The sequence below is a fragment of the Watersipora subatra genome, chromosome 5 (genome assembly GCF_963576615.1).
Source record: "Watersipora subatra chromosome 5, tzWatSuba1.1, whole genome shotgun sequence".
In the NCBI taxonomy this organism is placed as follows: domain Eukaryota; kingdom Metazoa; phylum Bryozoa; class Gymnolaemata; order Cheilostomatida; family Watersiporidae; genus Watersipora; species Watersipora subatra.
In genome coordinates, this window is record NC_088712.1 from 2,326,000 (window position 1) to 2,342,395 (window position 16,396).

The 16,396-nt window shown below is 33.1% G+C and overlaps 1 protein-coding gene across 1 annotated transcript; it reads right to left on the bottom strand.

The window, feature by feature from the left end:
• Window positions 1–2,782: 2,782 nt before the first annotated feature.
• On the bottom strand, window positions 2,783–11,812 carry LOC137396767 (ficolin-2-like). Its single transcript, XM_068083078.1, has 5 exons — window positions 11,797–11,812; window positions 11,430–11,648; window positions 8,649–8,785; window positions 4,956–5,088; window positions 2,783–2,913 (listed from the first exon to the last, which is right to left on the bottom strand). The coding sequence occupies exons 1-5, from the start codon at window positions 11,810–11,812 to the stop codon at window positions 2,783–2,785; spliced, it is 636 nt and encodes a 211-aa protein (XP_067939179.1).
• Between the last annotated feature and the right edge of the window lie 4,584 nt (window positions 11,813–16,396).

A 16,396-nucleotide genomic window follows, 5' to 3' on the forward strand; every position in this document is an offset into this window, starting at 1 on the left:
GAAAGTGCGCACGCCTCATTTTATATGAGTCATATATATTAAGGTAAAATTACCACAATCATAGAAAATGTGTATATATACACTCACCTTTGGAAGAGCTAGATAGTTGGTTAGAAAGCCAAAAGGATAACTCATCAAAACTAAACAAAAACTATGGTCTGTGTGATAGATGTTGTTGGTTCTAGGGTACTCCACGAAGTACTTGGTGATCAGCCATAAATGGTGAAAACACACTACATGTAGGTGATATTTAGTCTAATACTATGCTGCATGGCGCTACTCTAGCTGGATTTTGCTGAGTGGCTGATGTGGAGTGATAGAGTGAGACTCGCTCAATCAGAATTTTATCATACTTGAGGTGCTCTTTAATAGGTTGTTTTTCACCAGAACGCAATGCTCTGGCTTCTAATTTTTGTGTCACTGTTTACCAATGTACAGCAACACCATTTTGCTATTTTGTTAAAATTGGAACGTCAGCAGAATGACCAGTAAATTGTTCATATAGTTAATAAGAGCACACGCAGTCCTGTAATATACAACACACAAGGATTACAAAGATGCAGACATAAGGACCACAAGGAAACATAAATAAAAACTAACATTGGGAATTCAATCACTGACAATCTTGAAAATTTTACCCATCACTCTATTAGATTAAAACTAATGTAAGTTAAATGGTAGATACAACTTCTTAAATAATATTGTAATAATCGAATTATTAATGAATTGTTCATATCACAAACAATTTATTATCTCGCTATCCAACTCCAAAGATTTTTCTTTTCTTTTGTTAAAACTTTAAAAGCAGCACCATCGGAATAATCAATAATGGTTTCAGGCTAGTAGTAGTTCTCTGTTTAACACGGTCTTTCTACTTCGAAGAAGCCTACATATAAAAAACGGCTTAATTTTACGACGGTAGATGAACTTTCAAAGCAACGCTATAGAAGTGATTACTATCTCAAGCTAATAGTGGTCCTTGCTTAACGCAGTTCTAATCCTTTGAAGGACATGCGTACAAATACCCGATTGCAAGTTTTGGACCAAAGGTTATGTTTACTAAGCAAACTTTTACTAGTTGTGTTTGTACTAAATGCAGCGCGTGAAAGCTATGCTAAAATATGTTTGCACGCTAACATCGACTAGTTCAGCAGTGCAAAAGAAGAGTTGAAGTCAGAGGATATTACAAAAAGTATTGGGCAACTAAAATATGTTTGTTCCATTTAAGCAAGAATCAGAACGCAGCTATCCGAGCAAACGATAGAAATACTTTTGTGTTGAAAACCTTAATTTTTGTTTCTGCATGTAATATAAGTATGATTCATTTATTTCAATTGTTCATAATATAAATATTTGTATCATTTGATAGATTATTATTGTATAATTTATAAATATCCTTGCAGCTTTCTTAACATGGTTTACGATGGAACGATGCTCATAACTCCACTTATTATGCACATAAAAAGTTAGTTTTGGCTGTAAATTGAAGCAAACATATGAAAGAGTGCAATGAGCTTTTATTTTATTTGTCACATCAGTTCCGGATTTGTGACATCACCAAAAACTGTAATGGTGACGCCATGAATGTGAAAATAACGTCACAAAAAATTTATTAGTGATGGTCATTTGCGGATTCGTGACGTCACAAAAACAATTATTTGTGACGCCATTTCCGGATTCGTGACGCCACAAAAGTTGATTAGTGACGGTCATTTTTATAAATGGTCATAAAATCAAATAGAGATGTAAATTAAAAATATGTCTTCAAATTCAAAATGAAATAAAAATTGAAAACTCAAGCCAATTGCAAAGAAGAACACAGGCTATAATCTCATCACAGGTCAATTGCACACAATAGATATCAACTAATAAATATATTTCTCGATGCACATTTATTAAGAGATCTTTGACATGTTAGAAGCAAGTTGACAGATTTATTGCATCCAACAGGTTTAATATCGTTCCAACGAATAAAGAGAGCAAAATATAGGCGATGTTCGTTTCACCCGCAATAGCGCTAGATTTTCCTTCCAAAAAATCTGACGAGCCATTTGGAAAAAATAATTGAGCGCCAAGGCGTTCAATTAGATGTTTTACGCTGTTTGGTTGCTAGCAATAACAAAACAAACTGAAACTAACAAAATCAATAAAACACATAACGTTGCTATTGATAACAAAATTAACTGAAACAAGTTTCAGCAGCAAACAAAAGAAAACAAATAATCGTCCTTCTTTTTATAAAGCAATACAGTGAATTAAATTATTGGAGTATCGATAACTTATTCGTGCTCATATGCATGATGCTTGATTATTACATTTTCAAAAGGGTATCCACATTACTAAAACGAGTGACAGAAATTTTAAATGTGTTGTGGGTCATTTTAATTGTCATTATATTCATTATTGTCGTAGTAATGAGTTTAAATTTGACAAAAACTATCAGCTCTCTAATAAACTTGTGAATATTTTAATAAGTTGATAGATGGTGCTTTACCCAGAATGCATGGTGTTTGGACAGCAGCCATATTTTATGAAACAATTACAACTTCACCTACAATAGTGAGAGAAAGTGCGTTTGTTATGTTATATATTTGATTTTAGACAAAATCATAAAAGACTCATAGGAGTGTTTATGGTGACATCATCAGACAACCAACATGTACTATAATTATAAATGTAATACATGTATATTAGAGTTCCAACAGAGTCATGTTTGTGCATCATAAAGTCAATAGAGTTTAGTAACTAGTTAGTTGTGTCTATTGACTAGAGTTGATTCAACTTAATCTCTACTGACTCTCATCACTGTCTCCTTCAGCTGGTATAAGGGATGCCAGAAGATTGAAGTTCTGTAAGTATTATTATAGCCACCATTGAGGTTAGAATTCGCACAATTGCTGTACCACCAGGCACCTGCAATATACACAATTATCTATGTTTACAATCCAAATAAATGCTCTCATCTGTTTATGCTATATATAATGTGTAGCCAGTGTTTCTGGCCGATAACTTTATAATAACATTGTATTAATTTCCATTAAATATTTAGTTATGAGCTATTCTCCTAATATGTTTATGGAGTTTATTATTAATTTTAAGTGAGACAGACAGCTATTTTAAAATAAAACTTTAGTAATTTTAAATGTTAACAGCCGGTATCTGCTCACTAGAAAGTGTTTTACTGCAGGTAACTTGTATAAGAATCTGGTTTAAATTATTCATAGTTTGATGATTAAGGTTAAAGTTCATATGATGATTTAAAGTATATGGTTTAAACTCATACAATCTCTCAAACCTGCATTCAGACACCAACTGTCAGATCTAGCTGACCAGCTGTCATCACCATACAATATCATGGTACAGATAGATAAGGATTTTGACTAAACATAAATTAAATCCCACTTTTAAGTAGCCGATACAAGTTACAATTATTAGTATCATAATTATTACTAAAATATTAAAAAGAGGACAATGAAGATGGTAAAAATTTAGCTAGACAAACTTCCATCACTCATTTGTGTCTATAGGAGTTACGATCTCCTAGCAATCTCATTGTAAAGGTTAACAAGGTTAGACATACTCAACAATGATAATTAAGAATTTATCGATAATTGCTGGAAATTTATTGCAATAATAACTTATTATTATCTTTAAATGTAATTTGTTTTCTTTATTTGATTATGCACTATACGGTTTCCACAAATCATGTTATACTGTAAAGCTCAATGAGTCATATGATAATATAAATACTCCCGTAACCAAAGATATATTAAAAACAATTACTCTTATTTGAATATAAAGTGAAACCGTGTCATACAACCTTAATACATATTTGGCGTGAAATCATATGTCAAAGTGTTTGTATCTCAATGCAATATTTTCTCTACAAATTAACTAAATAAAAATGAATTTGTTTGCATACTAAGGAACAAACACCTAAAACAGGAAAAAATGATGAAAAAAATACCTTTTTAAATGTTGTAATTAACTATCTATGCTCACAAAGTAACAATTACCTATTTATTGGTTATGATTTGCAATAAAATGTAACATTACTGAGTACAGTACTGTATGGTGTGTTTAACTTTGAGACAGATGTAATGGCTAACAGCGAAGTGAAAGAAACTCGAAAGTTTGTTTTTCAATAAGCTAGACTAGCGTGACGCTGCGTAACATAACTAGAACTTTAAATTTCATATAAATGAATTTAAATTTAAAGTTTCCGTTATGTTACGTGCTGCATCATGCTAGTCTAGTGTATCAAACACAAAGCTGTAAAGTCTCTTTCACTCGGCCGTTAACCAATGTAAATGAATTTAGTCAAACACTTAAAGCTAAGTTTTAATCTTCTAATAAAATTTAATTTTGTCATCGTTCTAATTTTGTTATTATCAGCTTCTGGCTCGGCAACTTCTTTGAGCTCTCACTGTAACTATTAGCCAAGCTTTTGTATTTTTTCACTAAATCAGCAACGAAATTTGAGTGATGCTGTTCTCAAACACAGCCTGCCGCATATTTGGCCTTTTGATGATCATTGACAACCTGTTGTAAGTTCATACCTTAAAGGTTTCTCGTATCTCAAAGTAGTAACTGTCTCAAAATTTTGCTGATATCTCCATTTTCTTGTATCTTGGGGCACTCGTTTGTTGAGGTATGATTGTACTACATTCGCTTAGCCTGCGATCCTAGCTGCTAAATTTATAGCAACGTTAACTAGTTTACTAGTGATAAATTAAATATTCACTAGCTATCTCATGCTATCACCTGATATATACACTCCATGATATACACTCTAACTAGTTCTGTTATAATAATAAGCCTTGTAGAGTTAATAGTGTTAATATAATATAAAATAACTAGTTATCAGGTAATTATAGTATATTGATAAATTTAAATATAATTATGTTTATATGAGCTGTGAAAAGATGGACAGCTGCATACAAGTTTATACTCACCATGCCATGCTGTTGCACAGTTGCCACTCCATCGATCATGGTCTCTGTCCTTTGTAGAAAAAGACATACCATTGGTGGAGGAGAGACCATACTCATAAAGACTCCCACTATAAGCTGCACTGCTAACCTGTTGCTAAGATACATAAACCCATAATATAATGCAGATTAATATATTGGAGAATGACAAATATACAATAAATAATTTATTAATTAGCATGAATAGTACATTCAAAGAAATATTAACTTTGAGCATTAGAACTTTATTACTTACCAAAATTTGAATGCTAGTAAAAAAAAACATCTTGTTATATTTTAAAGATCAAGTTTTATAAAAACAAAATTTTTAATAACTTTTTTAATTTTTCAAATGATGACTTTATAAATTCCACAGCAAAGAAAATTGTATATTGTGCAATATAGTATTTTGATAATTTTCATGGAAGTGCAAATGCACCTATGTGTACCTTACATTGAAACCCATTATGTACTCTATATTAAAACTAACTGTGCACTATGCATTAACTGGGTTTAAATGCTTCGAACAGATCGGGGCATTTTTTGCTCTGAATCCTAGTAACAATCAAGTTCAAATAAAGTTGATGCCATTTTGATTAGTAAAATTTGTGCGAAGGCATTTGCATTGAACCTACTATTTAAAATCACAGATTTTTATTAGTAGGTTCAATCCAGCGCTCACAGCGGATGGATTTGAATTGATAACAATTGATAATACCAAATTAAGCTTATCAATTACCCAAATAAGCTTTCCCGGTGGAAGTAAAAAAATCAGTGCATTTTATTACACTATCACATGGGTCTATTATAGCTACTATTGCTAACAATAGGTTGTTCATACAACAATAATGAGATAATTATATTTTTATTTTCTGTTACGTTATTCATTAAACAAATGAACCTGCTGCTTTTACCGACTCCCACTGAACTGTTCCTAGGTTTAACGCTTTAAGTATTGAAACATTTTTTTTGCTAAAACAGATTGTCATTCATGCAACCTTTGATGTAATAATTGCATAGCAAGTATTAAATTCCACTGCTGTTTTGTAGTATAGAGGGGGTACTCATATTATCAATAATAAAAAAATTCTGATCAGATATCTTGGCTGAGTTAGTACAACAAGTGAATAAAACATTAATTGAAAAGTGAACAAGACCCAGACGTGACAAGATTTTAACAAGTTCTGTTTTAAAGAGTACATAGCTAGTCTTGGAAAATTGATAAAGTACAACTTTGAATCATGGAAACGGTATGGTGCAAATTTGTCAGCAGAGGCCAACTCCGAATCTGTTCTATGCATGGAAATCCAGTGATTAAAACCCTTTGTTACTTATGCATACAAATCTATTAAATTTTGCACATTAGAAGAGTATGAATCGAAGCTTTACAAGCAGCTATATTATTTCAATTGAAAATCAGTTTTTATCGTTATAACACTTTTAATGAAAATACTAACTGAATGAAGGCATTCTACAAACCAAATTGTTAACTTACTGTTAGTAAGAGCTGTAAGTTTCCATGTACATCAGATATAGTGACTTAGAATCTTCTTTTTTATATTTTATCAAGCAAAAGTGACATAGAAATATTGCATTTTTTTAAAAGCACACTTTGATGTTGGTTTTGACACGACCATTGTTTTTCAATAGAGTTTTACTTTTAAAGTATGCGTGTCACGCCACATGGTTAAATATATACCAGAAATACTCTAAAGCTAACTATGACCCAAATTAAAAGAGAAAAGTTGTAATAGGTTGAGAAAAGATAACTCCTACAGTATATGTATTTGTAATAACTTGTTAGTTCACATAATAATTATGATGTGTTATGAGCATTGTTTAGAGAGGTAAGAGGTGATATCAACTTAAGGGAATATGTCCACTAATGTTTCTTTGTTAGGTCTATTATTATTATTATTATTAAATGTTAATTTAATATTAATTATGATTATTATTACTATATTATATGAATTTTCATCATGAATTTTATCAGCTAGTTTTTGTTTAGTTTAGGATTTGAGGTTTGTGTTTTAGCTATTAATAGTTTGTAAATATGAAAAAACGATAATTTTTAATAGCTTCATGAATATAAAAATACAGAGAATGTATTCAGCATGAGGCAGAGGTAACAGTCACTGATTAAGTCCTTTAAATGCTTGTAAATGTTGGTAGACCAACAACATTAAGATGACTGATGATCAAAGGAGGTACGTCTCTGTGTAAGAGACAACTTAGAGTGCACAGTTTATTTGCAATAAAAGTTTTAGTTGCAACGTGAGGTGGAGGTAACACTCCCTGGGTAGGTACATTGATATACATATAACTATTGGTATACCAATAACATAAATATAGCTGATGATCGAAGAAGGTATGTCTATCTGTAAGAGACAAAACTTATAGAGGAGTTTATTTGTGGGAAACACATTCCATCTTAGTGTTCAAAATCATTTTAATATTTTTTCTTCAGATTAACTACTTAAAGGTTGGAATGCAACAAAATTCACATTACAGATATTTGGTATCCAAAGATTCACTATGTCTTACTCTGCTGTGTTGTAGGTGCAAAAAATGTGGAAATGTGATTAAAAGCTTATGAAAGCTCAAAAATGAACAGTAAATCACTGCCATCACGAGACCACCATAGATTAGAATCTCTTTCCAAAACGGCTCAAAAGGGACGTAGTTGTACAAGATGGCTTCTGTTTACACTTTCACGCAACCTCATTTGTCGAAATATTTTCACAAATATACTTCACGCATCCATTAAAACCATGTCTATTGTTCTTACGCGTCTATTTCATCATCATTGTAGTGCTGTAATTTGAGCACTACTATCTTATAACTTACCGTAAAAACTCGTTTAATTTTTTTAGCTTAGCTCGAAGGACGCATATCATCCTCTGATAAACATGACGAGCCTGTGTATCAAATGTGATAGTCGACAAATGCTGCATAAATTATTCGCGCTGTTTGGCAAGACGTATGGGTCACATGATCAATTTACGACTGGGCGATCAGACCAAGCCAAAACAAAACAGTAAAGTAGCGAGCATCTATATTTGAAACGGGCTTTTCGGTAGAACCCGAGGTGTTTGTCATAAACTAGCGCTACAAGATGTTTTATATAGAGCCTTTTATTGACCTTTCAATTTACGTGAGAACATCACGTGACAAAACAATAACCAGATGTAATGACTACATCAGAGAAATAAACTGATTTCAATCTACGGCGGTTTTATGATGGCGGCGATTAACTGTTCGTTTTGGAGCTTTTAAGAGCTTGTAATCACATTTCCACATTTTCTGCACCTACAACACAGCAGAGTAAGACATGGTGATTCTTTTGATACCAAATAACTGTAATGTGAAAATTGTTGCAAGTCAACCTTTAATATTTCCTTTTCATAGTAACTTTGTCATCTTAATCATATTTAGCTGGAGAAGATTTCGAAGCAATATGATTCTTACCAACTGTGAATTACATGTAACTGTCATGGTATAAACTCAGCACACAATTCCACCTCTTTTTACCAACGTCATATACAATGTTTCTATTTATCAACTTTTATCTTTCCAATCAATCCACATTTCCCTATTTAATCACGCTTAGTTTGTAGTTGTCTCCTTTACTACTAGCATACATTCACTTCATTTAGTCCTTATGCACTACATACTCACATTTAGCTTGTAATTGTCTCCCTCACTGCCAATTATAAAGCTAGACCAGGTTCCAAACTGTATAGTCCCATCGGCTGCTTTCACAAGAATGTTCAGCTTCCTATTAGTCTGAGTTAAAGCATGTATCTTATCCAGTCCTAAAATATGAAATAAACAAACATAATATCGGTACATACAATAATAATATCCATTTAGAAGCATATATTCTATAATACATAATAAAAGAACACATCTGGCATTTTAGGTCATACATGTCAGTTGGTTATCTGTCTTGGTGAAACTTTGATTACTAATATATGTTATTAGGAGTTGAATAAAACAGACTTGAGTTTGAAAATGTACTTAAACACCAAAAAAGATAGGGCAGTGATCTTCAGCTTGTTATATTACTGAGTTTATCAGCCAAGTAACTAAACTAGACGTTGAATAGATTTGCTTATACTATAATTGTTGAAGTTACGTCGAGTAAACCAAAAATTATAAAACTTTTATATATTATGTAATCAAAGCAGCGAGGAACAATAGTAATGTTATTTTATATATTGATCTCTTTGATGAGTTTACTATTTAAATCATAGACTTCTTAAAGAAAAGGCTGCACACTGTGCCGGTCGATATTTGGAACTTGGGTGCTAGACTTAACTTGGTGTATCTCAAAAGATGGTTCTAGACGGCCTAGAGAGGTGATTCTGGTGTCATAATGGGGGTTTCTAAGGATAGCAGATTTAATTATTGTAAAGTAAATGTACTAGAAGGTTATCTAGGAAGTAAATAAATCAAATTCCAAGGACAAATAGCATAATTTGGCTGAAAATTAGTCTAAATTGGCCTCCGCATGGGTTAAAAGAGTGATTTTAGTGTGTATTGATGGACTAAAATCACTTCTAGATAAAATAAACAACATCAATGCAATGAACATTATTACCACTATGCCTATTTTAGTACCTTACATGCAAAGGTTTATCAAAATGGTTATACTAGTAACAATAAGTTCTTAATTTGACAACTTTTCTTCTCTTCTCAAGCACTCAATTTGCTTCTCTTTGTCACTTTTATCAAGCACAAATGACTTTGAGAAAATATTAGATAATGTCACACATGCTCCATGAATTATTGCCATAGGTCTATGATTAAGTGATATTGCTTGGCTAAGGTAAACACAGTAGCAGTGAAGGTTACAGTCAATGAATAATCTGTGAGCAGCATGAACAAAGTAAACAGTGGACATTTTTGGTACAGTCAACCCATCCCTGTTCAAGTTAGTAATAAAATCAGAATCTGCGAGGTCTTCAGCTGTCTCTGGTTCTACAAAATCATCTGTCCCACGGAACTTGTGCTCTAAAAACCCTGCTAAGAAAATGATTTTGTGTTTAGATGTCTCATCCGAGTTTATCAGTTCCTCAGTGTCAGTAATGGTAAGATCATATTGCTCATTATCAATGGAAATGTTGTTGATGCAAGACATAGCTTGTGATGGGGTTGATGATATAAACTCATACTTAAGCGGTGAGTGTAGATTCTTAGTCTTGGCACTTGCCTTGATGCCTACCCCGTCAATAAAAGAAATTACCCCCACTGTGTTTTCGAGCCTGACCGAAAAACTTTTCGAGAGTTTCATCAGAAAATATTGCAGGTAAGACATAGCTGAAGCTATGTTCATTCAGAAGAAACTCTGCCGCCTCAATGATTGTTTTCGTTGATATCACAAAAGCATTTAGGGTTTGCTTGGTAAGTTTTTCATTTCGACCTCGACCACCTTACCAGGCACTGGTAGATATGACTTCACACGTTTCCTACAATTCTGTGACAGCTGAAGACCATTGATAATCATCAATATGATTTGACCAGTACTGAAGCTGAGGAACTGACAAACTCTGATGAGACATCAAAACAAAAAATGATTTTCTTAGCAGGGGTTTTATAGCACAAGTTTTTGGGACAGCGGACTTTGTAGAACCAGAGACAGCAGAAGACCTTGCAGATTTTGATTTTATCAATAACTTGAACAGGGGTGGGTTGACTGTACCAAATATGTCCACTGTTTACTTCATTTGGGCTGCTCATAGATTATTCATTGACTGTAACCTTCACTGTTACTGTGTTTACCTTATCCAAGCAATATCACATATTCATAGCCCTATGGCAATAATTCATGGAGCATGTGTGACATTGTCTAATATTTTCTTGGTCATTTGTGCTTGATAAAAGTGACAAAGAGAAGCAGCTTGGTTGTTTGAAGAGGCGAGAAAAGTTGTCAAATCAAGTACTTATTGTTACTAGTATAACCATTTTGATAAACCTTTGCATGTAAGTTACTAAAATAGGCATAGTAGTAGTAATTTTCATTGCATCGATCTTGTTTATTTTATCTAGAAGTGATTTAAGCCCATCAATAGACACTGAAATCACTCTTGTAACCCATGCTGAGGCAAATTTTGACTAATTTTAAACCAAATTAAGCTATTTGTCTTTGGAACTTGACTTATTTAACTTCTAGATGACGTTTTAGTACACTGACTTTAGCATAATAGAATCCGCTGTCCTTAGAAACCCCCATTTTGGCAACGGAATTACCTCTCTAGGCCGTCTAGAACCAATTTTAAAGATACATCCAATTTAAATCTAGCACCCAGGTTACACATCCCGAGCCTGACAATGGGCAGTCCTTTCTTTAAAGAGTCTATGATTTAAACACTTAATGCTGAACAATCTGACAAAATATTTAAGAGAAAATAGCTGGTAATAATATCATTAAAAAGAAACTAATTCCAGTAATCTCACCTAGCCAGTACTCTCCAGTTATAGTGCCAAATCCCTCTTTGTAGTGTGACCAGTCTTGGTAAAAATCAACGCTGCCGTCGAAACGTTTCTGGAAGACAGTCCATCCATGGCCATCAAAAAAATCACACCAAACAGGAAATGGTTTTGCACCGCTGGTAGGTGGATCTATTAGGTAGACTCCAGAGGCAGTTGCTCCAAGTTCATAATGCTCCTGACAATCTATTAAAGTGTAAGGCAAACTTATAGAAAAACTATCATGATTTGTTTTGTCTTGCAAAGACTTAAAAAGTAACTGGTCACAGAGTCAGACAGTCTAATAGTAATTAGGAGAAGAGACACAGCTGTGTGTGAGGAATGGGAATCTTACCTTTGCCTACAGGCATGGTCGTTGTTGTTGCTTGTTTGGTCGTGGTTGTTCTTACTTTTTTGGTAGCCGCCAACGTCGATGTGACTTCTGTAAACAAAAAAGGATTAAAGCTACTTTGGTTATAAAAGTTGTTTAGGCGCAGCTTTGAATATGCCATTTTGAAAAACAAATTTTTTAAAAAACTTAGTGCAGTAAAAAGAAATAATATTCTCAGTGTTCCAAGTTGAAGAGATGTATTTTAGCGTTTAAAACTTTTTTCTGCATTCATTTAGAATTACTTTTTGTACGTCGAAGGGTTGTAGTCTTTTTTGTGGTAACTTCTGCTGTTGATCTGTACACTATAAATGACATGTATATATTTATACAAAAATATTTTAGTATGGTAGTTCATACACAGGTAGTTCAAGTTTGTGGTAAGGACTTATCAGCTAGCTTCAGATTTTTAATTCTGAAGCAAGCTTCCGCTGTTGATCTGTACACTATAAATGACATGCGCATATTTATACAAACATATTTGAGATGGTTTATATACATATAGGTCAAGTATTTTATAAAACCTTATCAGCAGACCTCAAAGTATTAAAATAAAGGTATCAGAATTAATTCATTTGGTAGAAACCAGTAGAGTTGTGCACAAACCCTAGTTGCCCTTTTACAAGTTAGGTATTACCTGGCGTGGTAGATGATTTGGTCCTCACTGCTTGAGTCTTAAGAACATCAGAACGACATGACATCAAAGTTTTCAGTAAATTATTGTAAGTAATTCTTGCTGTTTCCAAATGTACGGATGTAAAGTCGTCATGGTAGAGTCCACGCTTGAACCTGATGAGATCAGGGCACTCATTTTTTAATAGCTGATGTATGGTGTAGATTTGATGTTGGTAAAAGAACAACTCTTGCTCAGTCCTGTCAGGTTTAATAACATTAGATTGTGCAGCTGATATTAGGAGAGTTAGCAGTGCGAGTTTCAGAAGAGCAGCCATTGTAGCGTAGCGCCGTTGATAATGATTATACAGGTCTAGTTTATCTATTTATATATCGAGAAACATAGGAAAAATCAGAGCCCATGTTTAGCCCCGCCTACAATTTCGTTCAGGCACCATAAAGCCTTTGCATAAAGTTAGAACACTTGTGGGACACCACCATATTCTCATACTATCAAAGTTTAAAGACCTGGGAAAAAGATATATTCTCTGGTGAACCTGCTGAAAGCCGGCCCTTTGGAGCATTTTTTCAGTATTTTTCATTTTAAATTGAAAACTTTATAACATTCCTTTAATGAACCCTTGATATTTTTACATCATTAATGCTTTTTGTTGTGAAAAACACTCCAAGTTGTGCAAAACGTAAGCTACTATCAAAATTGATTGGTTTTCAAAATCCTTCTTTTATAGCTTAAAGTGATTATGATATAGCTAATGAATTTAACTTATATTTCAGTAGCATTGGAAAGCGCTTGGCTTCTAACTTTAATAGCAATGCTACGCAGCCTGAAAGCAGTCCTGAAGCTGAGGTCAACAACGATTCCTTAGTTTTCCAATTAAAACATACAGATAAAAATAAGGTTCTAAAACAGGTATAAATTATGAATTCAAATAAATTTTCTGGACTCGATAATATTTGCGCTAAATTTACCAAATCTTTATATCATGCTGTAGCCGAGCCGCTCTCTAAAATAATCAATTCTTTATTTGAATCAGGCAAAGTTCCTGCACAATTAAAAACTGTGAAAGTTATTCCATTACATAAGAAAGGATCTTGTGACGAATTTGCTAATTATTGTCCTATCTCTATCTTACCTATTTTAGTAAGATAATGGAAAAACTTGTAAATCAGCAGATTCTTGATTCTTTAGAATCCAACAACCTTCTCAATCAAAATCAATTTGGCTTTAGGCGGGAAAGAGGCACACCGGATGCAATTTTATCTGTTACTGATCAAATTCTAGAGTCTTTTAGTAAAAGAGAATGTGAAAATAGTATTTTAATAGATTTTAGAAAGGCATTTGACACCATTGATCATAATATATTACTTAACAAGTTGAATAATTATAATTTTAATCCATTGACTATTGATTGGATCCATGGATATCTGTCAAATAGAACTCAAGTCACACAAATAAATGATTCATATTCTAATTCCTGCGTTATAACATTCGGTGTGCCTCAGGGTTCTGTGTTAGGGCCAACTCTTTTCTTACTATTTACTGAGAATTTGAGTTGGTCCTCACACACACGCAATTTACTGATTGACTTAAGACCAACAAAGTATTTCAGGACTGTTTTTTGTGATTAAACACTACGGTTCCAATAATGATTCTGATAATGCTTTACTACTCTTTTATTCAATCTAAATTATGCTACTCTAAAGAATCGTGGGAAATGCTTTTTGGGTTCACCTTGACAAATTAATTAAGTTTCAAAAGAAAATATTGCGTATTATATATAAAAAGCTTTTTGGTTACCCAGCTTTTGATTTATTTCACGACTCTAAGATTTTGACTGCTGATAGAATGTATCATAACAAATCACTTATTAGAGCACACAAATTGTATCATTCACAAACATTTCAAAAACCTTCACATTATAACACCCGATTTCAATCATCCTCACTTCCTACTCCTTTTTATTCTTCATCTGCTGGTCAACGAACATCCAACTTTGTGATGTCTGCACTGTGGAATAAATTGTCAGCGTCGTTAAAATTAATAAAACCTATAGGTTAGTTTAAAACAAAGATAAGGCTCCACCTTAGCTCGGCATGGTGAGTATTAGTGTTTACGCCTTATGCTGTCGACTCGGGCCTGCGACCAGCTATTTTGCACTGGCCGCATCATATTTGCTTTTGTTTGATTCTTGATATACAATTGTTTGAAACATTTCTTTGTTTTCTTGTTTGTATGTATGCAACTGTATGTACTATATATTTGATGGAATCACACACACACTCACATACGAATGCACACACGCACGCACACACACACTCACACACTTTCTGTCATCATGAAAACTTAAAGAAACATGTTTATAGAAACACTTGATGTTAAGGTATGTATGAACAGCACCAAACCACATCATCCTTCAAAAGGACAAACTTAACTTGCTATTTCTAGTTTATATTCAACATATCTGCTGTTTCTATATTATTCTTTCAGCAAATACTCATTATTCCTTCCAATGTCTCATATTTGTCTCTTAAAAATGTGTCCATTTAGACAATCATTTTCAAAAGAGGTGGATAGTTATTTATAGAATCAGAAGAATTAAGTCTACCAGAAACTATGATCTGTGTAATAGATGTTGAGTGTTCTATGAAGTATTTGGTGATTAGCCAAGGATACATTGTTGTACATGCATGGTTACAATCAGAAGTATATCATATAATGTGTAGTCACATGTACGTGTACAACAGGCAAACAGCTTGCTTGGTGGGTGCCTGGGTTGTAATCAAAGCTCTTAATAATGGTAGTCAGGTAGACTGACTGTCACCTACTTATCAGTATTATGGTAAGTGAGTAAATGTTTGATAGTGTATATCTTACTTAAACTGACGCAACTGTATGATAACAATAGTATTGTCAATAGCAAAGTCTCGCCCTAGATAAGGTCTAACATGTGATAATATGGAACGCTGTATAGCAAAGGGTGCGGACAGCCATCGGTTTGGTTAAAATAAATGTATATATATATATATATATATTTGAAAAATTATTGCGAAAAAAGTAAACTTTTAGTATTTGCGTTACAAATCTGTTTCGTGCGAAGCACTCCTCAGACGCAATTGTACAATAGCAAAGTCTCGCCCTAGATAAGGTCTAACATGTGATAATATGGAACGCTGTATATAATATATATATTATATACTCGTGTATAGATGTGTTTCTAAGTATGAATATATACACATGGATATATGTATAAATATATACATGTATATATGTATATATAATATATGTACACATAAATAATATTTGATATTAGGTTCAAGTCTTTTAACAAGGTTAATGCTAGTGTCTGGATGAAAATCATTTCTAGAGACAAAACAAATACGAATTTATTTTGATCAACTACTGCGGCAGAACAGCGTGATCAGAGTCTTAGACCGACTCCCTGGTCACCATAGCAAGGCTGTGTCTATATATTTGATGCTGTGGTAGAAATAAGAAGACTTGAAATACATAAAGACTAATTATCCTTTAGAGAGTGATTGAACTTAGTACCAACAATTACTGCTTCAATTCACTGCTGAACAGATTTTCAAATATTCTTAATCCATTCTTAATTCCTTAATCCTTATGGATAACATAATTAATCCTTATGTGTTTCAAGTTTTTTTATTCACATCACGAGAGCAAATATATAAGCACAGCCTTGCTATGGTGATCGAGGAGTTGGTCTAAGACTCTGATCACGGCGCTCTGCTGCGACACTTGATCAAAATAATTTCATATTTGTTTTGTCTCTAGAGATGATTTTCCTCCAGACACCAGCATTGATCTTGTTAAAAGATTTGAACCTAGTATAAAACATTTCCAATAAAATATTCAAAATACTTCTTTTAGCTATGTATTCTCTGAGCTGATAGCTACAGGCAATAACCTCTT

What these genes read in the sequence shown, in the direction of transcription:
- LOC137396767 (XM_068083078.1), bottom strand. An exon ending in GAGACAATTACAAGCTAAAT is followed by an intron (nt 5,089 to 8,648) that starts GTGAGTATGTAG and finishes TATGTATCTTAG; the next exon opens with CAACAGGTTAGCAGTGCAGC. An exon ending in CTGTGCAACAGCATGGCATG is followed by an intron (nt 2,914 to 4,955) that starts GTGAGTATAAAC and finishes TGTATATTGCAG; the next exon opens with GTGCCTGGTGGTACAGCAAT.